Source organism: Elgaria multicarinata, chromosome 10 (genome assembly GCF_023053635.1).
Source record: "Elgaria multicarinata webbii isolate HBS135686 ecotype San Diego chromosome 10, rElgMul1.1.pri, whole genome shotgun sequence".
NCBI classification, from domain to species: domain Eukaryota; kingdom Metazoa; phylum Chordata; class Lepidosauria; order Squamata; family Anguidae; genus Elgaria; species Elgaria multicarinata.
In genome coordinates this window covers 53,399,480-53,424,643 of record NC_086180.1, presented here as the reverse complement: position 1 = coordinate 53,424,643, position 25,164 = coordinate 53,399,480, and the positions used below count along the sequence as shown (strand labels likewise).

At 42.6% G+C, this 25,164-nt stretch overlaps 1 protein-coding gene across 1 annotated transcript in view; it reads right to left on the bottom strand.

Moving 5' to 3' along the window:
- LIMCH1 (LIM and calponin homology domains 1) overlaps window positions 1-25,164 on the bottom strand; it is a 205,945-nt gene that overhangs the window by 120,565 nt on the left and 60,216 nt on the right. The window contains exon 2 of the mRNA XM_063136424.1: window positions 5,010-5,080. Coding sequence (XP_062992494.1) covers window positions 5,010-5,080 — 71 coding nt within the window. The remainder of the gene's footprint in view (window positions 1-5,009; window positions 5,081-25,164) is intronic.

Here is a 25,164-nt window from a genome sequence, read left to right as displayed (position 1 = left end):
ATACGCGTAGCAAGAAAGCAAGTTCTGAAACTAGTTCTTCCTTTCTTTCAACTGCAGTTCCCCATAGATAAAACTAGGACAATACTAACTTCTTCATAGTGGTTTTTGGAACATTAAAGAGGAAATGAAAACGCATAATCTCTACCTATAAAGCAGAAAGTATGTGTGTGTCACTTATGTCCAGAAATGTTTACCCACTTCCACATATGGTACTGCCTTAATGCCGTTCACTCAGACAGAACTACATTGCTGGCTTGTACCATACTTTAGCTGATTTACAGTATAGTCCATTTTTACTCTAGCATCCAAGAATCTGGTATAGATGAGTGACCAAGATGTAGAAACATCCCTGAACTCTAAGAGTATCTCTACATTAAGGGGGGGAAACACACACCACATTCTTACCAGGTCTCAGGTCTTTTTGTGTTCAAAACGAGTTCCTTCAAATAACAACAATGTGATTTTGAATTGAAAAGGGAATGTTATTGCAGCCTATTCTTTTAAGTAAAACAGCACCATCTAGTGGCAAAATAATCCTGTATTATCTCTGTATTTTTAAAACACGGGATTACCCTGGCTGTTTACAACGTCATGTAATTGACCCACAAATTTCCATGAGTGGCCAGTCACGAACGTGCTATAAATTGCTCATTTAGAAAAGTCCTAAAGCTACTACATTGCAGGTGGTAATAGTCACTTGTAATGGAGAATTACTTTTCTTGCCCTGCCAAACATGCAGGTTTAATTTCCAGACAAAGCACATCTGTTACCATGCTTGCTCAAGACATGTGTCTTAACATGTTTGGAAACTACTTTTCTATAGTCAGGGAATAAGCCCTTCTGGAAAAATGAGCAACTATGGGGATTTTAACTCCAGTACTAGCGAAACCGTTTCCCTCTGAGGTCCTGCTTCTATTCTGTCACTTCTGTTGGTCCAGTTTGTCTTAGCTCATTTCTCAAAATATACAGCAGCAGAGCATCAAGTTACCCTTTTCCAAACCCTCAGGTCTTCCTCTTAATTCAAATTATCTTTTCTAAATGTATTAGACCTTACAAACTTTTCTCTTGCTTTCACCATGTGCATTTCAAAAGCTGGCTTTAACAGTGTGTGTTATTATCTAATCACCACCACCACCATCAACAACATCATCATCACAATCACACCAGTTTTCAGTCCTTAGGGTGCAGTTTGGCGGCTTCCAAAAATTCTACGCCCTAATGGGCTGTTGCTGGCAGAGTGAGAGGAGGATGGAAGTTATCGCGCATGCACACACACACACACACACCGTTCCTCCTCTTCTCCAAAAAACAAACAAACCAGCTAGACAGGCCTCTGAGCCTGATTAGCTCAATTACCAGGGACGGGCAATGGATCCTGGCCTCCCCTCACTTGCCTGCTCACCAGAACGTCTCTTTTTCATCTGAAAACAGCTGGTATGGTTCTTTCCACGAGAGGGAAAGGGAGGGAGAGGGATCCAATATCGGAAATATCTTATGGTCCTCATCCAGAGACCATAGGATTCTTTTGTAAATCTTCCAAACTCACAAGATTCCTGAAGAAGATTAGGTTAAGAATAGCTACTTTCCAAAAGCTTTGAAAAAATAAGCTTCATGTTTTTAATGGGGTTTTAAACCTGGAAATCCAAAGTCCAAACCAAGCAATCTATCCCATGTACAATCCATACTTGAGACATAGAGCTGTCACCAACAATGGCATCCCCATGTAAATGTCTTTAACCTCTGTAACATATTGTTATGACTTTGTAACATTGTGCACTTCCTGATTCCTGCCAGGAACAGCCGGTGATCTGGAGAGGAGGCAGGGAAGCACACAAATGAATGGCAAGGTAAGTGATACTACGAACTGCAGTAGGAGAAAAGCTTGACATGGAAAAGTTGACACTGACCCCCATAGCAGGAAAAATGTTGAAAAGTGGTGAGTCGAGGGTATAATACTTGCCGCTGTTGCTTTAGGCATGCAACTCTGTAGCAGTTGAATTCCACTGCCAGAAAAAAGGCTCCACAGAGAAATGGCTTTGCCCATTTATATAAAAGAATGCTGGCAAAATTGCAGTGGGTGGGAGAAATCAGGGAGACGTTGGGTGACTATGATCTCTTCTACAGTTAACACTCACTTAAGCAAAACTAAAAGAAACACAATGGGAATTGCTTCTTGTTCTGTCTGGCGCAAAAGGACGGCTCCTGCTAAAACTGCTGTATGCAGTAATAGTCAACCCAAATCACTGTGCCAGAAGCCATGAAATCACTCCTTAAAAAACAAAAAGAGGTTCGCGCCTAAGCACAGCTGTGGTAACAATTGAAACTAGCAATGTTATAAAAAATAGATGTCTGTCTTTTAAATCCAAAAAAGAAGAACAGCTTCTTAAAAAGAAGTTCTTACACTTGCAGAACTGGGTATACCTTCTTTCACCCAGTCCACAATTACTAGTCTACTATTACTGTAAAACACACATTCCTTGGATGAAGGCCAATACACTGAAACTGAACATTGATAAGGCAGAGACCCAATGAGTTGGCAGTTCCCAGGTCCAGGAATTGGGGTGTTTGCCTCTTCTGCATGGGTTTGCACTCCCTCTGAAGGAGCAGGTCCGTAGTTTGGCAGTGCTCCTGGATCCAACTCTGTCACTGGAGGCCCAGCTGGCCTTGGTGGCCCAGAGTGCCAACTTTGGTCGGTATGCCAACTACACCCATTCCTGGATAGGGGTAGCCTAGCCACAGTGATCCATGCACCGGTAACCTCACGATTAGACTACTGCAATGCAATCACTGTAGGGCAATGTTTGTGCCTGGTTCAGAAGCTGCAGCTAGTGCGGAATGCAACAGCTAGGGGGCTCACTGGGATACCTAGCTATGCTCACATATCACCTGTGTTAAAAGAACAGCATTGGTTGCCTATTAGCTAGCTTTGTAAGCAACATACAAAGTTATGTCATTGTCATAGAAAACTCTAAACAACTTGCAACCAGGATACCTAGCAGATACCTATATATATATACCCAGTCGACATTTAAGATCATCAGAGGAGGCCTTGCTGGTCATTCGTAAACAAAAGGAATGTTGCCATGAAGAATCTCGACGGCAGGCCTTCTCTGTAAGCAGCACCTGCCATCTGGAAAACCCTCCCCTGTGCAGTTTGGGAGGTAGATAATGTGGCATCTTTCAATAATAAAAAATAAATATAATGATGGTAAGGCACTCTGTACATGTGCTGTAACTATTCTTAATTATTACTGTGCATATTCATGGACTCAGCCTGGCAACAAATCCCAACTCTGACATAAACACACAGGCATGCATGCAGTAGTTGGGGGAACAGAGAGGTGGTGTCATAATCCTATCAGACAAGGTCCATAAATTGATTAGACTCTGATTAATAGAGCAATGTGAGCTGAGCAGTATCTTAATTCCTGCTAATGAAGCACTTTTCTTCCAAAGGCACTCTTAGCCCAGGACAGAGACACAGAGAACACATAGCTGCAAGGCTTGGAAAGAAAACACCCCTACTTTTCAAATATATCTATCAGTTATATTACGTACAAGTATCTACATAACACCTCCAAAATGTTAGGAATTCCAAATATTAATAATCATCTCAGCAGTACACAACTTAAACAGTGTAAACCACACTCACAGTGTTTCGTTCAGACTGTCAATCTTTTCTCCTTGATTCAGTTTGTATCAAAAACCGTATGTGTACAGTACTGATTGACTAGCAACTATGCCACCAAGAACTGAGTACCCACAAGCCATTTTTAAAAACATGAAGCTCACCTTGGGCCAGTCACTATCTCTCAACCTAACCGATCTCACAAGCAGGCCTGGCACCAAGTTTCAGGGTCCCTGAGCAAGGCACCCTCCAGAGTCTCCTCAAAGTGCTCCCTTAATAAATTTATCCATTGACAGGGGCAGTCTGCAGCAGGTAGAGGCTGTTTTAGCCGCTACCCTACTGCTTCTCTCAGTCTTGGGCCCTTAAAAGAGAAGAAAAAAGTCATGCCAGGCACGGCCACCAGCTCACAGTATACTTGCCAAGAGAGCAGGCAGCGTGACACAACTTTTTCTTCTTTCTCTCTTTGAAGGATGCAATGCTGAAAGCAGCAGTACTGGCCCAGGCAGCAGTAGCAGCCACGGCCACAGCCACTCCTTCCCCCAATCTCAGTTGTGGTGGCCCCTACCAATTGCCTCACCATGCTGGGTGCTGGTGCTGGGCCTGCACACTGTTTTATAGTGACGATACAAAGTGGGTTGGGGGGACCATATCTGCTACATCAAGCTCCTTGGAGGAAGCGCAGGATGTAAATGTAATAACCACTAGAATGTGGCAACTATGGAAACTGGCCTAGATAACACAATGCAAAGCATCCTGGTGGAAATTTGGACCTAGTAAGGCTGATTTCTTGAGCTGATAAAAATGCTCCTAAGCAAGAGGAGAAGCCTGTATATTAAATACTAGCGGATGATATTTGAGAGTCTCCCATGTGAGCTCCACACATAGAGATATATTACATCAAGAATGGCAGAGTTCCCACCAGATGTGCATGCACACTTTGGAGATGCTTGGACAACTCTCCATGAGCCTCCAGTTCCTAAACATGCAACTGATGATGAGCCTCAGTTGTTTGCTTTGGCTACACTTGTTTAGGTTGGAGAGACTCCACATATAAGAGGTTCCTTTGACTTGAGATTAGTTGACTCCTAGCAGCAGGTCTCTATAACAGTGCCTGGGAAAGTAACTATTCTTCTTAGCAGGTCCTACCACAATCTGCTTTTTAGCACATGCTGAGAGGCAATCTAGGCAGCTGGTGAAACATTCCCAAAGCCAGTTTCAACAAGTCAAATGGTGTTTGTTTGTTTGTTTGTTTTAAATGGTTGTGTGAATCCTTCTTAACCCTATGTCCACTGCAACAGATAACCTGAACATAATAGATGCACTTGTGCAGGCGTTACAAAGAGAACTTAAAACCAACAGTCCAGCTTGTGTTATTACTTACTCACACAGCAGAACACCATTTTCTAATCCAGATCGAAAATCTTTGTCACCAAAGATTCTTCCTGTTACTTGCTGTAAAAGAAAAGAGGGGAAATTAGTCCATCAATGAGGTGTTTTGTTTTTAACAAAAACAGCCTTTATAACAGCCTCCCCCCACCCAAACAACCAGGTGCACTCCAGATGACAATTCTAACTGGGGATGATGGGAGTTGTAGTCCAATACATATGGAGGGCGCCAGGATCCTTTATGATAAACCATCCCAGTTCAATTCTGGAACAGTACCCTTGGCCCTCTCCAGGCACCGCCGAGGCATCTGTTTTCAGCCTCTGATTTAAAGGGTAACATTTTGGGTTTTCTACTGACCTAGTACTTTAATAAAATAATACGGTTTAATTAATTGGTTGTAGGCAACGGCTGGTAAATGTCTGAAATATCACCACCAATGAACGCATTGTCATCTGCAAGGCAGTCTTTTTTGTATCTTTTATTATCATTATAGAAAAACCCAATATGCTGATTTATTGAGATGCTCTAATGATACGTTTTCATCTTCTTGCGTCTAATAAACAGATTCTCACTTATGAGAACTTATGCTATGAAGGGATGCATTCTGTTTAGGTGGCAACAGAGCCTAAAACAGGTACCATTTTGGAATTGTTATCTTGATTCAGGACACAAAGGGCTGTATTCTACAAAGAAGGCACTGGTGTCATTCTGCAAAGCGAAGCTCCACTTATTCTTTCCATTGTGCAAGTACGTATGAATTATGCTTATGCAAGCAGTTGTGCAAGTGTAATGTGCAATTGCACTTCTGCAAATGCAACCTTGGTTGGATTCTCATCTTGAGCATAGTTTGGAACCTAGTTTCCACTAGTGCGATGTTGTTTGCGCTAGCACACTGACACAGTGAGTTATTGCCCAAGGTACTAATGAATCCACATCAGGCAGCTGCATTTCAGAGCGAGTGTTAACAAAGAAATTGCACTTTGGGTTTGTAGAAGCAGTTAAACAATCAGATGCTCAGGGACCAATGCCCACAATTTTAACTCAACTTGACATCAAACTACCAATGCTGAATGGATATGGCGGAACCAGAAAGCATGCATTCCGAAAGTACACCTTTCACTACTGAGTAACCTCACTAAGCACACATATACCTGGAATTAGGGCACAGGACCACCATGCCAACTCCCAGGCAGGGATGGGCCTCGACACTTCTTTTTTTAGAAGTTAACCACCAGTCCTGCCGTTGCCCCCCTCACCCATGAAAGCTCTCCAACCATCTTTTAAATACTTTATTGGCACCCTGACTTAGACACTAGTAAGTCTGTGCTCTTTTCCCCAATGGCCAGAAACTAAAACCATTGATTTCTTCTCCCTCCCCCAACTTTAAATGCTGGCACACTGCAAATTCCACTCTTTGCTCTACAAGACCGGTTCACTCCAATCTATACTACACATGCTGTAGTTTTGAGGGATTTAGGGTGGAGGCAGCTTTGTAAATGATCCAATCATCTGCACTGTAGAATGCCATGGAGAGAACCTGGAGGCTGCTACCCAAACCTTCTGTTTGATTACCCCTGATCTCGGCCACCATTGTCTTTGCAGCCCCTTTAAAATAATGCACAGAATCTCACAATCATATCTCATGCTCTATTGATGCCTAAGCCATTTGCCAAGTCTTTGATAAGATTTAGAGAGCACAGAAAAACAGGAAGAGGCTGCTTTTCATGTGATATCATGATTAAAATCAAGAACCAAAGCTAAATATAATTTGTCAACACATCTGTACTTGCACAAGAAATGGTATGAATTCATCATCTGTGTTACATTTTCAACTTTAAAGAGGGTATATTCAGTTTCGACCAAGGGATTACTCTTTCGCTGGGCAGTAATCAAAAATGAAATGTGCTTTCACAGAAGAAATTAGCACAAAGAGACTACAGTCAGTGAAATTACTCTCCCTACTGAAGGGGAAAAAATGGGGTAGAATCTACAGCACTGCTACTCTGCAGTTCCATCTATCTGTGGCTTTTGGATAAGCCCCACTGAAATTAATAGAGAATTAGTAGAAGTTCATCAAAACCTGGGCTCAGAAATCAACTTTGGGGTGCCAGAAGCCCTGCTGCACGAAAGGACTTGCGTTTTACAAGCCATAGCTTTCTTCTCCTGCTTGGAACAAAAATTAAGTAGGAACAGAAATCCCAGATTCCCACCTATCCAGCTATCTGTGCCACCCACCTCAATCCCCAAGTCATCCCCGCCATGACACACACACTTCCCCCTTCCCTTGGCAATGAGAGCAAGAGAAAGATCCCCCATTCTCTCTTTTACCTGTTGCACTGACTAATAATGTGATGGGGGCAGAGAACTATGCAGTAGCCCTTGGGAATCTATGGCCACAGCTAGACCGAAGGTTTATCCTGGGATCATCCAGGGTTCGCCCCAGCCTGAGCACTGGATCTCCTGTGTGTCACCTAGGTGAACAGGTTTGACCCCTGCATGATCCAGGGATAAACCTTAGGTCTAGCTATGGCCTATGTCTCCCAAATTTCCACCACCCATATAGGGTGACCAACTGCCAGGATTTCTCCTGGTTTTTGTTCTATCCTGGATATCAGGTGTTTCCCCCCCCCCCCCATAATTCTCTATAATATCCTGGAATGACACACTTTCCCCTTTAAGGCTGCCATTAGCATGGTGGTAGGGAATGACACACTTTCTAGAGGCGCTTCATTCCCCCCTCCCCCACTGCTCCAATCAGGGCCTTAAAAAGGAAAGCGTGTCATTCCTGGACAGTATAGAAAAGGCCGCGATTGGAGCAGTGGGGGAGGGGGAAGGAATGACACATTTCTCTCTCCAATTGGGGCCTTTAAGGCCCTGATTGGATTGGAGTAGAGGAGAGGAAAGCATGGTTTCTAAAGCCTCTGAAAAACACATCATCCCCCCTCGCCATGGTAATGGTGGCCGCCATTAGCATGGCAGGGGGAAATGAGCAGTGGGAGATGGATGAAATGACACGCTTTCCCCTCCTCCACTCCAGTTGGAGCCTTTAAGATGGCAGAGGGGAATGACACACTTTCCGGAGCCCCTGAAAAGCTGCTTTCGCACCCTCCCACTGGGTTCCTCTTTTTTGGTTTTCCAAATATGGTCACCCTAACCCATCACACTGTTAGCCAGCACACTGGAAGGACAAAGAGAAGTGAGGAAAAAGCTCCTTCTCTTTCCCATGCTGTTTCACAGCTGTTTCCAAGGAAGACCTCCCTCAAGAAGGCTCCTCGTCCTCTCTTATCAGTTACCACCACCACCCATTCCAGGAGTTGAGCTGAGGGAAATGAGAGGGGGGAAACGGGGCCATTCCACTAGCCCTGCTGAAATCATTTTTTTCTCTCTCTCCTCTTCCCTCCTCATTCCTTTTTCCTTGTGTTTTGTGTCTTTTTACACTGTAAGCCTGTTGGCAGGGACTGTCTTGTTTAATTGATTATAAGTAAGCCACTCTGTGAGCCTTTCGGTTGAGGAGCAGCATAAAATACTTCAAATGCAATATAATAAAATAATCACCTCTGAGTGAAGGGGAGAAGTGTATTTGGAAGCGGGGGACTTTCAGCATGGTGAGAGGCCAATTTTTCTTTTCTGAGGGCCAAACCAAAGAGAGCTTCAGTGAGCTCACCCATCTGTATACTTTAGTGTGTATACACACATACACATATACATACAAACCCTGTTCAAATTAGCCCCGTTATGCTCTTGAATCAGTTTGCTACAATAACAACAAAATCATTAATGCAATAAAGACTATAATCATCTACATATAATAAAATGCATATACCTATATACATTGCCAGAATAATGCCAAAAACGGCTGTTGCATGACCACTAAGCAAAGCCATATTACACAATTGTTTTCAGCACGCATCAGTTCATATTACGGAGGCCTGACATGATCCATTGCATTAAGCTAACAAGCCCCAGGTGTCGGAACAGCTTACGGTAAGGGAGGGGAAAAGCAAAAGATTACAAATAACTAAACAGATGCTGTCCCCAGGTGAATTTTTTCCTTAACCCACAAGATATTGGAATTCAACCGACTGGGCAATGCCAAAGTTTAATGAGGCCCTGGCTTGCTTCTTTGATGCGGATTATTTGGTATTATTTGTTTTTTTATGTGAGATGAACAGCAGGCCAAAAAGGGGCATTTATTTCCAGCCTTGTATTAGGATTGCATTATGCGAAACACAACCATGAAGAGATCATTTGACTTAGAAAGGATCAGGGAGCGTGCTTGATCAAGCGGCCATTTATCTGTTCATTTGTACTAAATAGCTTCCATACTGCTTTGTTTAGAGAGAAATAGTCAAAACATCTGCATTCTGGCCTCAAGCATAGACTGTCTCTCATTGAGAATGCTATGTTAAACTAGAAAAGCTACAGAGATGATCTGAAAGGTACTAAGGTTGAAATCTACAAGCCTCTTGCTCATGTTTTGTTTCAGAGTACTCTTTTGAGAGCTGTAGCCTGCAAATGATATGTCCTGCCACTGTTCTTTTTACTTCAACAGAACAATACTAGGGTAAGTGGCTTGTGGAACTCAGTACGTCTCTTTTTGGTGGCCAACACTATTAAGCTTTAGGTTGTATTTATCATGGGTTTACAGCCCACATGTAAGCAGAATTTGTGAAAAGCAAATGGACGCATTATTTGTCCCCATTCCATTTCACTCTTTTCCAGAAAGACAGTTGACAAAAAGAGCATTTAACAAATAGATGAAAGGCACCACTATTTCAGGTTACTGAGGAATCTTCCTCTGGCCAGTATCTCCATACCACACACATTAACTGGTTAGAGAGTGGTAATTGAGAATAAAGAGATCAATATTTGGTACCTAAATCATTACCACAAACATCTAATGTGATGTTTTGGAAACCACTCTGTAGTTCGTTCTCTAAAATGGAGTGAATATTTCCTTTCTTCCACCCTTTTCCTTCTTTTCCTTTATTAACTAAAAACTCTCAGAGCAACTTCAGACTGCATAATTAGGGGTTTGCGCAGATACAGGAAGAATAAGTTAGGGCGCAATCCTACATATGCTTCAACATAAAGAAGTCCTACAGTTGTAGACATTTTTCCTGTCTAAACATGCATAGAATTGCACCCTTACATGCTTATTTGGGGGGGAGAGTCATCCATGATTGTTCATAATGGCTACTGCCTGCATTTTTCTCATCACCACCAGGAGATAAGAAAGCACCATGCAGATTTCACAAGATTGGGGGCGGGCAGTGGGAGAGGAGAGATGTACAAGTTCTACTTCAGGTATTACAAAGAAACGGGCAGAACAGGATTCTCGTGTTCTTTTCACATTCAGTAATTTCCACAGTTCAAATGCTAGCAGGCAGAATTTTATACTTTAAAAGCAAAGCTGTAGCCTGGGGAGAATCCGCACGTCATTCTCAGGGCGCTTCCATCCACCCCAGTGCACCCCAAAAACGATTGTGTAACTCGCCTGTAAAAGAGCCGAGGAAGAAGTGTCCTTGCCGCCGCCGCCGGCGCTTCCGCCACCCAACTCCCTCCTCGCCGGCTGGGACGGAGAGCTCAGGGGAAGAAGGCGGAGTGGAGAGCTTCTTCCGCTCTCCACCCTGCCTTCTTCTGCCAAGCTCTCCGAGCGGATTCCCCCCCTTGGTTCGCATGTAACACTAACCCTGGTATGGGCTGTTGAGTTTTGGGTTGCCGTGATGTGCATTTATTTGAATTGTTTGGGTTTGTTTTTACACTACTCAATCAGACATAAGAGAAGCTAACCCATAATTTGCAAAACAGCCATTCATTATTTTCAAAAAATTATTAATACAAGGAGCAGTATGGACAAGGTTAAAAAGAGAGTAACTAAAAGACCTGGGCAAATTTTTAAAAGTATGGCTACAGAAATGCATCAGGTTCAGCTCCAAGCATGCTTTCCTACAGGAAGAAAGTTCCAAATTCAGAATGCCACAATAGAAAAGGTCCTCTCTCAGGTCCTCACCCACCTGACTTCCAAAGGTGGTTGGACCTGAAGATTTACATAATCAGACAGACTCATGTGCTTTAAATAAGAGCAAGCTTCTAGCCTTTATGGTTGCTACAATGTGCTTGAGGATATAAAGCGTTCTGGAATCTCAAAAGCCATTGCTGAATAAGACAGCTAGCGATTGTGATGGAGCTTTAGCGTTCTTCCCCTCCTGTGACTACTGAGACAAGATTAAATTATGCAAATAGGGGGAAATACGCCAATTTGTTTGATTGCATCATTTATAAAAGTTGCAGAATTGAATTTTCTTGACACAGAATGTGGACAGCCTGGATGATACTGTTTTTTAAAGCAGAGCATACACAACCATGTTTGGAAGACACATCCAGAGAATAACTTTCTGCACAACTGCTTGTTGCCCAGACACCAAGGAAGCATGAAAAACACTATTTGCAAATAAAGAATCACACAGAGTTGTGTGCAACACTCTCCTATGCACCTTTTGGCACCCATCATGACCACTGCCACTTTTTATTTATTTATTGCATTTCTATACCACCCAATAGCCGAAGCTCTCTGGACAGTTCACAAAAATTTCTGAGCGGTTCATAAAAATGTTGATTGGCAGGCAGCAGTACAGAGACTGGAATGCTTGCTCTCTTGCTTGAGAGGGGTAGAGATGCTTTGTACCAGGTCAGACTATCTACCCATCTAGCCCAGTAATTTGACTGGCAACAGCTTGGCAAGGTTTCAGATAAAGCCTGTTACCTGATCTCTTTTCACCAGCTATCCTTTTCCAAGGCTGGAGTTAAAATCGCAGGAAGAAACATTAACAATCTCAGATATGCAGATGACACCACTTTGATGGCTGAAAGTGAGGAGGAGCTGAGGAGCCTTATGACGAAGGTGAAAGAAGAAAGTGCAAAAGCTGGGTTGCAGTTAAACCTCAAAAAAACCAAGATTTTGGCAACCACCTTGATTGATAACTGACAAATAGAGGGAGAAAACGTGGAGGCAGTGACAGACTTTGTATTTCTGGGCGCAAAGATTACTGCAGACGCTGACTGCAGCCAGGAAATCAGAAGACGTTTACTTCTTGGGAGGAGAGCAATGACAAATCTTGATAAAATAGTTAAGAGCAGAGACACCACACTGACAACAAAGGTCCGCATAGTTAAAGCAATGGTATTCCCCGTAGTAACCTATGGCTGCGAGAGCTGGACCATAAGGAAAGCTGAGCGAAGGAAGATAGATGCTTTTGAACTGTGGTGTTGGAGGAAAATTCGGAGAGTGCCTTGGACTGCAAGAAGATCAAACCAGTCCATACTCCAGGAAATAAAGCCAGACTGCTCACTTGAGGGAATGGTATTAAAGGCAAAACTGAAGTACTTTGGCCACATAATGAGAAGACAGGATACCCTGGAGAAGAGGCTGATGCTAGGGAAAGTGGAAGGCAAAAGGAAGAGGGGCCGACCAAGGGCAAGATGGATGGATGATATTCTGGAGATGACAGACTTGACCTTGGGGGAGCTGGGGGTGGCGACGGCCGACAGAAAGCTCTGGCGTGGGCTGGTCCATGAAGTCACGAAGAGTCGGAAACGACTGAACGGATAAACAACAAAGCCAGGGATTGAACCTGGGACCTTCTGCATGCAAAGCAGGTGCTTTACCATACAGCTATGGCCCCTCCCCAAAGGAGAATGCATCTTTGCCTCTGCACATTCATTTTAAGCCTATCTGTGAACTTGCTCTCTTTCCCATTAACCTGCAATGGGTATGAGGGCATTCAAGAGCTCAACAAAGCCCATTCCTGCCTCGCTTTGTCTTGTTGCATCAGTGAAAGACTAGGACACCCCGTACTTCATGGCGCTCTAAATCTGTACAGCTAAGCATATAATAGGCAGCTCCCGCTCATCCACAACTGAAAATGACACACTAAGGAGCAAGCGCTTGCTTTTCTCATGTCTGACACAAGGCTAGAGAGGTCCATGAATACTAACTGAGGAACAATGTTAGGGAATGTGGGAAAGAAAAATGTACTCGTGGCAAGGGAGACCTGTCTTCCAAAATAGCATGCAGTCTAAGCCCTCAATATATTCAGCATACAATGCCATGTCAGTGTTTTTCCAAACACGCCCAGCTTCAGGGCACAATTGTCATATTGACTGGTCTGCTAAGGAGGCCCTAAGTGTATGCTACAGAAATGTGGAGGCTGCTGCACACCTTGGATAGCTTCTTTAGAGTTCTGACTGGTCCTGACTGAAATGAGAGCACATTCACCACCGCACTGACATCAGAGCCTCCAGCCTCCACTGCTACAGAACCTTTGTGTACTGCAGAGGATTGTGGGGCATCCACTAAGGCGCATGCACCTTTTACCCAGGTTACTGGCCAAGCCAGCTGAGCAAAAAGTGTAATAAATTCACTGACCGAGGAATTCCTCCTCCCCTATATAAAACTCCAAAATGCAAAAGTTACAGAGACCATTTGATGATGGCGATACACTTTGCTATAGGGACACAAATGTGAAGTAAATTATTAAAATTTACCACAGTGAACATTTGTGAAATTTGTTTTCAGATTCTAACACAGCTCATCCCAAAACTTCCACTCTCTTAGGGTTGGGCCATACACTCACAAGATGTGGATCCTGGAAATGCGGTAAAGGAATGCAGTACGCTATGCTTTTCCCCCAACCCCCGCTACAGTGGATCAAATATTATGTAATATGGCAGCCCACACATCTGTCCAATTGTTCCCATGCCAAAAAAAAAAAAAAAAAGGCAGGGACAGATCACATAAATTAGGCACACATTTCTTTATTTGGAAGCCCACAGCATCTGTGAACAAGAGAGCATAAACTGGGTCTTAGGGTAAAACTCATATTAATAACTTGCCATTCATTTTGTATCTGCAGCCTTGTCCAGCCTGCAAGCTGTTAACATTTCCAGCACATTTTGTTTTCAGTGTTGTACTCATGTACACAGCAGGTTTTCACCATCCTCAGAAAAATAACTCTTAAAGCAATTACCTTCCAGTAGATTTCTCCCCAGTGCGCACAATTTTACAATAAATGCAATAATTTGAAGTATTTATTATTATTATTTGATCTGCCTATGGCACCTATCCGTGGCTAGTGATGCAATTCTAGATGAAATGGAATTACTAATCGATTTCTATGTAACCAGGAATGAAAACATACACCTATTTATTTCTGACACATCCAATCAAGACTGATTGCAATGCTGTAAAATGGCAATTGCTCTGTTGCTTTTATTTCCCCCGCCTCCCGCTGTTCTAGATACAGGGGAGGTTTTGTTTTCAGGGCATGGGGTGGGAGAGATGCTGCCTCAAACAATAGCCAGCTCTTTTTTATTGTTTAAACACCTGCTGCCTCTGTCAGTACAGGCTCATCCATTATGCAACATGCTAGTGGTGATGGGACCACAAGCAATAATTTTGAAACAGTGTCAGTGCAAAGAAACAAAAAGGGCCATTTTTCACTTCGCCTTTAAACCTGATTTGTTCTTCCCTAATATATGTTTACATTGTTGCTTTGCGCTCTATATCAGGATGCTTTAAAATAAAAAAGGATAACATGCTAGGTGTATTTGCCTCTTCTCCACAAGCCCTGGGGGGGATCTACACAGCGTCGTGAAGGCGCCCCGAAACTCATTGTGTAGATCCTGCCCTACCTGGCCGGAAGAGGCGGAGGAGGAGGAGGCGGTGGCGGCCCCGCATCGCCCCTCGCGGGGATGGGGCTAAAAGTTTCCGGGCTCGGCGGCTTCGCTGGGGAGTCCTTGCCGCCGCTGCCGCCCACCTCCCCGCCGGCCTCCTGCTGCCGGCGAAAGAGCCACCTGGGTCGGAGAGCTCAGCGGAAGAAGCCACGCCCCCTGCTGTTTCTTTTTTCCCTTTAGGATAGGTACAATCCAGGATCTACTGAAATTGTGTTGAGCCAGGACACACTCCAAAGTAGCTTGAAAGTAACAAATAATTTTAAAAGTTCAGGCAATATCAGTTTTTAAATAAGCTGTAAAGACCAAGACAGGCTTTCAAATAGCCATTCACTAGGTCACCTGTAGCAAGTAAGCAGGGCCGGCCCAAGATATTTTGTTGCCTGAGGCAAAGGATAAGATTCCATGTACAAAGCTGACTGGACTGGCAGATGAATCTGTCTTCCACATGAATGATGGGACAATGTTCTCCACTGAACATGAAGGCAGCAGACTAACTTACTGGGCACAGAGTAGGCTGCAAGGCACACAGTTGTCTCCTTGAACACCTTGCTGTTGCCTCCCAGCATCTGCTACCTGAGGTGACTCTCTCACCCTGCCTAACGGTAGGGCCAGCCCTGCAAGTAACAATCATAAGAACATAAGAAGTGCCCTGCTGGATCAGTCTGAGGGTCCATCTAGTCCAGCACTCTGTTCACACAGTGGCCAACCAGCTGTCGACCAGGGGCCAACAAACCAAGACATGGTACAACAGCACCCTCCCACCCATGTTTCCCAGCATCTGGTGCACACAGGCTTACTGCCTCAGATACTAGAAGTAGCACATAACCATCTGGGCTAGTAGCCATTGATACCCTTCTTCTCCAGGAATTTATCCAACCCCCTTTTAAAGCCATCCAAAGTAGTGGCCATCTATTTTTAGGTGTAGCGACCAGAGCTGTACACAGTATTCTGAGTGTGATTGCACCATAAGATTTGTATAAAGGCAGTGTGATACTGGCAACAATCTCCTCCCCACAACTGGCCAGTGGACCTTTCATAAACTAAGAAAACAGGTTCCGCTCTCTTTTTTTTGCCAGCAATGTGCACAAATACTTAACATAAATGTATGTGTGGACTAGTAAAAAATACATAGATCTGTGAGCTAGGGTATGTGACTCTAACACTGAAGGGAAGGGGATCACAAAAAATTAAGATTTAATTATAATACAGATGAGAAATATATACTGTACTACCCCAGTGTAATTTTCATGTTCATGGACTAGGGGTGCGATCTTAAAGTATTTTTAGACAGAGTTCTTTCTGTTTTTTAGACAGACTTTTTTCTGTCTAAACATGCATAGGATCGTGCCCTCAATTTCTTAGACAGCTGCATTTTCATTGGACTTGGAGAGGGGGAAGGAATAAAGTATTCTCAAGTACTGCATCCAGTTCTGGGCACCACACTTCAAGAAGGATGCAGACAAGCTGGAGGGGGTTCAGAGGAGGGCAATGAGAATGATTAGGGGTCTGGAAACAAAGCCCTATGAGGAGAGACTGAAAGAACTGGGCATGTTTAGCCTTGAGAAGACTGAGGGGAGACATGATAGCACTCTCCAAGTACTTGAAAGGTTATCACACAGAGGAAGGCCAGAATCTCTTCTCGATCATCCAAGAGTGCAGAACACGAAATAATGGGCTCAAATTACAGGAAGCCAGATTCTGTCTGAACATCAGGAAAAACTTCCTATTAGAGCAGTATGACAATGGAATCAATTACTTAGGGAGGAAGTGGGCTCTCCCACACTAGAGGCCTTCACGATACAGCTAGACAGACATTTGTCAGGTATGTTTAATGTGGATTCCTGCACTGAGAAGGGATTGGACTCGATGGCCTTTTCGGCCCCTTCCAACTCAACTATTCTATGTTTCTATCATCCTCTACTACCCCTTACATCAGATGCCACTCCAGTCTTGCTTCTGGGTTGCTAACAGAGCTAGCCAGTATTTGTCAGGGGGCCAAATTTGGTCCAGAGACTTCTAGTTGCTGATTCCCAGTGTAGCCTTCACATATTTTATTAATATCGTCACAAACCAAATGCAAATCACATTAAAACAAGACAAAATGCTGTGGATAAACTGGGAAGGCACTCGCAAGAGTGCTGGGTCTCACACAGCATTTTGCCACTTATCATATTCATTCTCTCCTTCATTACTACACAATGTATTTGCATGAAACAAAACATTTTTGGCCAAAGATTTTATGTCCGTTCCTGTCCTGTTTAAAACTAGAAGCTGCATTTCAGAATCCACAAGCTTTCTGACAACAGAACCTTGGCAATTACTCATGCCTAACAGATTAAAAAATTGTGTCTACAATAAGTCTCCATTCAGTAATAAATAAATAAATATTTTTTTAAAAAAAGTCATCATTAATAATGGAGACAATGTAAAGGATGTGTCATCTATTTTCAAATCTCATCCCATTTTAATTTCTCTTTCCTACTCCAGACATATATCTTCTTATATACAGTACCTTGCAAAAGTCTTAGGCCACTTTGAAAAATGCAAATTAAAGCCACTTATTTGAGCAGTAAGTGTTTATTTGTTAAAAAAACAACACCCCACTATATAACATTGAAATAAACACAAGGAAACATTAATACAATGAAAAGCAACAAAAACATCTTGTGTTTTTAAACAAGTATTTTGTGTGCCTTCCCTTAGAATGCAAAATTGAAGCAATTCACTTTGGTAGATGGTTCTGTAATTTTTTTCAAGTACTTCTGTGATAAATTCCTCCAAGCTTCTTGCAGGATTTGCCGTAACTCTTCTTTTGACTTCGGCTGCTTTTTGTTCTTTTCCCTGTCCAAATGATCCCACACAGCTTCAGTTATGTTGAGGTCGGGGCTCTGAGGTGGCCAATCTAATACAGCACGTGTTTCATCTCCAGACTTCCGCTCTAAGCTGGTCTTAATCGTGTTTGCTGATTGTTTGGGGTTGTTATCATGCTGAAAGATAAAAGTTTTTTTTCCAATCTGTTGTTTTCCTGAAGGTACTGCATGACGAATCAAGGAGGTTCATCAGATGAGCATTTTCTCGCACGCTCACTACTGCCCATTTACGGAAGTACGCACAGGCTTTAGATGACGTCGTTCACCTCCTGCGCGCCTTCCGCTCCTTCCACTCATTTTTCTGTCACAAAATAGATCCCTTTAATCTGACTTTTTTTTAAAAAAAACCAGACTGTGCTGCGATCTCCTGCTGTGCGCAGGAAAAGCAGGACAAACAAAACAGCCCCTGTTGGGCCATGTGGTCCTTGTTTACTTCCTCTTTCCCCCACCCCGGGCAGAAGAGGAAGTAATGAGGGGCAAATGCGGGGGTGAAGAAGCGTAAAATTGCTAAGAGCTAAGACATTTTCTTTGTATTTCATTTCCAAGCCACAAGCCAGCACAGACTGATATTTACTCCAAGGCTAATAAAGAAAAAATTATGGTGTGGTCTTTGGTCACTATTTCAAAGCCAGAGATTTCTTTAAAGTTTGTTTTATGTCAAGCAGTTTACAGGATGCCAAAACAAAAGCAGGTTTGAATAAATTAAATGTGCTTCTGAATGTGATTTAGCATACCCAAAACCTCTGCTTGAAGTGTTTCTTGAGCAGCCGCCCTCCACCACATCCTGCAATTGATTACAAAAGATCTCTCTCTCTCTCTCTCTTTCTCTCTCTCTCTCATCCTTCCCCTGTCCACTGAACTTAGTTGGGAAATTTGGAAATAGAAAATGCAATCTTACGAGGTAGACCTCTTAAAAACAACAAAAAGCACCTCTTCTTAGTGAAAATTTGACATTTTAGTACTATTTGCAGATCCAAGAATTCTCTCTTAGTAAATAAGTTCTCTGTCAGAAACTTTATCAATGGCTGTAGTCATGATGGCTGTACATTACTTCCAGTATCAGAGGCAGAATGCCTATGATTTGGTTTGCATACCACTTGCAATTGTTGCATTAACTCTAGGTTGATTAACACATAAACATCCCAGTGTTTCTAGGTTCACACGTCACAGAACAACCAGGAACATGGTGTTTCTGATCTGTTAATTAAAAGCGGAAATGGTGAATGCATGGCTCATTCACTCCGCTTGTCCCCAACAATTCCTTGGTTAAACAACCCAGGAATTGTAGCCATGATGTGCAAGGAGGAGTTATGTATACCAGTTGGTGGGAAACACAAGCAGGAGGTGCTATTGCACCTATGTCCTGCTTGTGGGCTTTTCAAAAGCATCTAGTTGGACACTGTGGAAATATAAAGCTGGACTAGATAGGACCAATAGAAAGGACAAGATAGATCATTGGTCCTCTCAAGCATGGCTGTTTGTACATTCTTAATGCCCGTTCAGCTCATAGTGCCTACTTCAGTCTTATTCCCGGAAAAAAATTAATGGACACATCTGAAAACAACTTGAAACGGATGTTACACAACCGTGACAAATCCACACATGTAAGACATGCCATCCCTTGCTAAATACTGCCGGTCCAGATGTTGATGTTCCCTCTAAACTCTCAGCACCATTTTAAAGTTTTTACAGACACCAGATGGCCAAGTTTATACTTTAGTTTGGATTGTAATTATTTACAATTGCTAGATCAAGTTTGTGAACTTGACCCAGCAGCCCATTAGCACTTCGCAAAGATGGAAGAAGTTATAGTTCTATAAAACTTCCCTAGAGAAACTTGTACCAACAGGATCTTCCGCCATGGCAGAATAAATCTCAGTGGTTTCCCACTCCTAGCCACATTGTTCTCATTTCTTTCCAAAATAGGAATAAAAGAGCATGTATATGAAACAATAGTACAAGAGTGGAATTTTAATTCTATTTTTTTAAAAGACAGTTATGTAAGAATTCTCCTTGAAGTTCAACAAAACATTACATTTACATAATGTATTACATTGAAAGGTATATTAATGATTAAACCTAGGTGGGGATATTATCGTTAGAATCGTTGGCAACTGGAGACACTTCTTAAGGCAGTTGTCTAAGCCACATCGGGTTCGGTGAAATGCTGTTGGTCTGCCACCAGAATGAAAACCACCTGCAGGATGGATTTCCTCTCTCCTCCAGCTCAGCCTCCCATTTGCCCCATCCCAAATCTGCTCCAGTGGATTCAGGGACCCAGAGTGGCACAGAGCAAAGGGAAATCCCATTGGGGAAGCAGAAATCCACTCTTGCAATATTGTATTTTACCCATTGATTTCACTGGGTGAGAGTTAAATAGCTTAAGTTTTTGCTGTTTGATGCTATTTTGGCTATTTCACACACACACACACACACCTAACACCACCATTGATTTTTGTCCCTTTGTAACTTATGGGCAATTCAGAGGACCACCCACCTGCAAAATACTACATCTGTAAAGTCCATGAAAGAACTACCTTTCGAAAGAAAGAGACATAAAATAGAAACAGGACTCATTGCACTTCGCAGGGTCACATCCTGAATTAATTAGCATAACACTTTTCCATATACATTATGCTCAAATTAGTTCACACCAAAGCATAACCATAGACATTCCCTTTACATTCAGAGCAATTTCTTATATCTAGCGATTGACATCCTTGTTGATATGCTTGTTGCTGACCCGCTAGTTTGATGGTCATGGATCTACTTGGAACATTAGTTTGGTCAGGAAGACTTCATCTATTGGATCCATATATATGGTCAGTTTGTCTTCATCATTGTTTGCTAATGGCCCAAGTGTTTTCACCCAGGACACCAAAGGGCTCTGCAGAAAGAACTCCACGCACTTGGAAACAGTCACATGTATGTTTTCCAAGGAGGAACCCCCCTGTTGGTATTGCATTGGAAACAAGGGGCTGTTCTACATCAAGCAGGATATTCCACTATGAAAGCGGTATGAAAGTGGTATATAAAAGGCAGGAGCCACACTACTGCTTTATAGCAGCATTGAAGTGCACTGCAGGATCTACACTACTGCTTTATAATGGTAATGAAGTGCTCTGACAACTGTTGGGGCCCATGACACATCTACACAAAGCAGGATATAACACTATGTCAGTGGTTTGAAAGCGGTGTATGGTATGTGTCAATGGGCCCCAACAGTTGTCAGTGCACTTCAATACCACTATAAAGCAGTTGTGTGGCTCCTGCCTTTTATATACCGCTTTCATAGTGCAATATCCTGCTTGGCGTAGATGAGCCCAAGGACTTAGGGGAGGTGCTCGCTCACAAGGCTACTCAAGCTTCTCCATGACTACTATTTGTGTAACAAAAAATGTGTGCATTAATGGCATTCGCCCAATTAATGGCACCTCTAGTATGGCCTTTATTCATAAGGCAAGTGTAGCCTCCTTACATTTTAGCAGTTGGGTTGGTGACTGTTCCAAACACTGAGGGGTAGAAACCTCCCCCATTTCATAGAATTCCATACAAACAGAAGGCAAATTCCATCCACACACACATCGGAAAAAATAGACAAACCAAGAGCAAGTTTACGAATCAGGAGTCTAAAAAAAAAGTTCTGAGAATCACAAATCTGTATGATTTGTATGATTTCATCTGTATGAAAACCCCACTAGGTTTTCAAGCCCTAAGGTTTCCATAGAATTAGACAAAAGGGGGGGTATCTGATCCAATACTGAGAGAATTTGTTGATTTCCCCATTCCCTTGCTAATAAATCCAAGTTTGAAGTTAGCACCTGTACTGAAACAACAGAACTCCTCTTGTCTTTCCTCTGAGCAAATATTACAAATTACCCCAAAATATGGACGGTACGTCTTTAAGGAATTCTGTGGTTAGCCAAACGTGTTCATGGGGAGCTATGTCAGTGTATTTCCATCCTTTCTGGCTGTTTCTGTATTATATAAAATAATCTAACTGAAAACTTTTGGGGATTTTAATCAGCCCAAAGAGTGTTCCAGAAGCAGGTTCCAAAGTTATGAAAATCTTTTAGCAATGACTTACTATGTAAGGAATGTATACATGCTATGTTGTGTATAGGGCCAATTTACAATAGTTAATACTCTTTTAAAAGAAAGGGATAGAAAAGGAGATAATAGAATCAGGCCACCAGCACAAAGCCCAGGAAATGCAAATCAAACTTCTTATCTGTAATGAACATTCAGTCGTCCGTCTGGATAGGACTTACTGGCATCAACTTAAAATTATCATGCAATCACTTTATAACATGCATTGCTAGATGTAGTAAATTTTCTGACACAGTGGGCTCTTTTAATCGCAACCTCAAGTGATCAACAGGACTAAGAGCATCATCACACGGTGGCAAATCGCATTTGCTTACTGTCGCTTCTCCGCCCATGCGTTTGTCCCTCATTACTTCCTCTTTTGAAAGAGGAAGTAAACAACGTGTGTGTGGCCCATTCAGTGAGCTGTTACTGTGCTGCTTCTCCTGCACACAGCAGGAGATAGCAGCAATTTCCATCTGAAAAAATAAGTCAGACTTACTGGGGTGTTTTTTTGTCACACAGAAAAGGCTAGAAGGGGTGGGAGGCACATGGGAGGCATACGATGACATGAGAGTGTGAGTGCCCAGTAACGAGTGTGCAATAAAACACTCGTCAGGTGGATCTCTAAATGCAAAATCACAGATCTAACACAGAACTATCATATTGCAATGCTGGCATTTTCCTTAGTGGTTTGAAGTGGGGTGTACCAGGCAAATTAGCTGCTAGAGATAACAACACAAGAGACAGAAAAATAACCAGCAAACACCTCATTCACTCTAACAAGAAACTGCTTGGTCACAAGTATGTCTGATACTGTAGGTACTTCCTTCCCAGGGCTACAGGAGTGGCGGGGGGAACTCAGCGCTTTCCATCTGTCTAGCAATCCCTGCTTGTGAGGACAGCTTGTGAAGTAGGCCCTTCAAGTGCTCCATACAAGCAGAACCAACCTACTCACTATGCAAGTAAGATGTACCTCTGCTCTTCTATAGGTTGCAGAATCCAGTATTATCTCGGGGCAGAAATGAAATTTCCTTGGAACAGAATTCTGGTTTTGGATTGTGTGTATTTTTAAAAGCACACACAGTCCTTTACAAAACTTCCAGACAGAAATTTATTTATTTATTTATTTATTGCATTTCTATATCGCCCAATAGCCAAAATACAAAGATGATCTTGTTATGTAAGCTAACAGGCATGGCATGCAAGAGTTGAACATTTTTGTGAACCGCCCAGAGAGCTTCGGCTATTGGGCGGTATAAAAATGTAATAAATAAATAAATAAACAAACAAACAAACATAGCAGCCACAGTCCCTTGAGTTCAGTAACCATATTGCTGCATTTTGCTGTATTTTCCAAACAAGCTCAGCAACAAATAAGAAAACAATAAATAACACATAAAAATGTACACCGATCCAAAAGTGTTAACTCTGTATACAACAACCTGGTAGTCTTCCAACTCATCTGAAGGGCACAACTCCCCACCCCTAGCCAGAAGGGGAACCACCCACCTCTGGTGGTGTGATGAGCATTGGGCCAGATCCATTTCAAGAGATAAGTGGGTGGGCACTCCGTTCCCAAACAAATGAGGGTTCCCACAATGGATCCTGGAGGTGAGACTAGAGGGTTCCAGCCTGACTCAGAGCTGATATGCCAGAACCACACTGTGGGGGCAAATTCCTATCTCCCCTTGGCTACCCAGCACAACACACAGGCTGGAGAAGAAAAAATTGGCCAATAGGTGGGCTGCCTGATGATTGGATCCAGCCTTATGCTACCCCAAACTCTGTAAACTGTTAACTAATTAAACTGTGGCCATTCTCTGAGCACCATCAGTGGGGAAAATACATTATGCACTTACAAGAGAGAAGGCCTTCTCCGTGTTGGTACCCTAACTTTGGAATGCTCTCCCAAGGGAGGTAAAATTAGTGTCGAGCATGCTTCTTTTTCAGTGCAAAATCAAAACATCCCTTTTTGTCAAGCTATTTTAAATGTTACAGCATCATTTTAACTGATATGTTTGGTTTTTACTGGTTGAAAAATCTTTGTCTCCTGTTTTGTAATGTTACTGTTATGATATTGTGTTTATTTTTATAATGGTATGTACTCCACCTTGGGATCCCTTGCAGAAGAGCATTAGTGCAATTACATCACAGCTATTTTGGCCAAAAAGGGCACTTCTTTTCCACACACCTTCCTCAGCCATAAAGGACTGCAGTGTACACACACAATCCTTGCTTTCTCCACTCCCATTTGACTTCTGTTCAAGTGGGACATGAAGTGAACTGGCATATGCCATGAGCCTATTGGAGAAAGGGGCATCATGCTCAGGAGGCTGGAATTATTGGCCTGGTTTGCACATTACAATAACCCAGAGTATGGTTTGTTGTTGAATCATGGTTTGTTGTTATATGAGAACCCTACAGTTTAGTTTAACTATGAGATATTTAGTATGAGCAATCCATAGTTCACAACCCAATAACAAACCATGGCTTCTCTTCCTGGGTTGTTCATGCTTAACAAACCATAGTTAAACCATAGTGCAGGGTTCACACATAATGACAACCTACATTTCAACAACAATCCACAATTCAATGACAACCCATACTCAATTCATACTCTGGATTGTTGTTAGGTATAAACCAGGTCAAGGTGCATGCTCTATTTCCTTTCTTTAATCGCCGATTGCCTTCTGGTCCTCTGCACTGACATTTCCCCACAACTGGCAATTGTTCTTGCTCTTTTCAAGACTTCTTCTAACTAATGACAATATTCTGAAGGCACAGGAGTTGTACAGATATTGTAAGAGGCTCTTTGGCTAAATGCAACAGGATGTATCTGCTTGAAAATGTTAGCATGAAATGGTTGGAGAAAAAGAGTAAAAACTGATCAACTGATTAGAAAAGAACAGGAGGTGGGATGGAGAACCCAGGAGAGAATCTACAGCCATATGGTTTGTATTTCCATCTGGATCAGCAAATAGCTGAATGGTGTTGAAGCCAAATCTGTAGAACTTCTATTCTCTTCTTGATTTCATCATATTGCCTTTTTGTCATCTGTCCTGTGATGGAAAGTATCTTTAGCATAGAAATAGAGGCAGCTTCCTGCTAAAGGTTCTTTCCATTCCAGTCAGATCATTGATCCATCATTATGTCTACAATGATTGGCAGAGGCTCTCCATGATTCCAGACACATTTTTTCCAGCCCTCAGCTGGAGATGCCAAGGATAAGTGGGGCTGCTAGCAAATAACAAGGCAAACAAACATGAAGTTTTAAGTCCAAGCCCAGTGACTGTCAAAAAGTAATCAGACTGGGATAGTCATTATATTTAAATCCCTCCCTGTAATGATGTATTACCCCAAGTAAAGCATTGTAAGACATGTGCTATCAGCATTTTCATGCTTGTCGCAGATAGGATAATCCTGTTGAACAACTTGTTTATTATAAGCTAAATGTA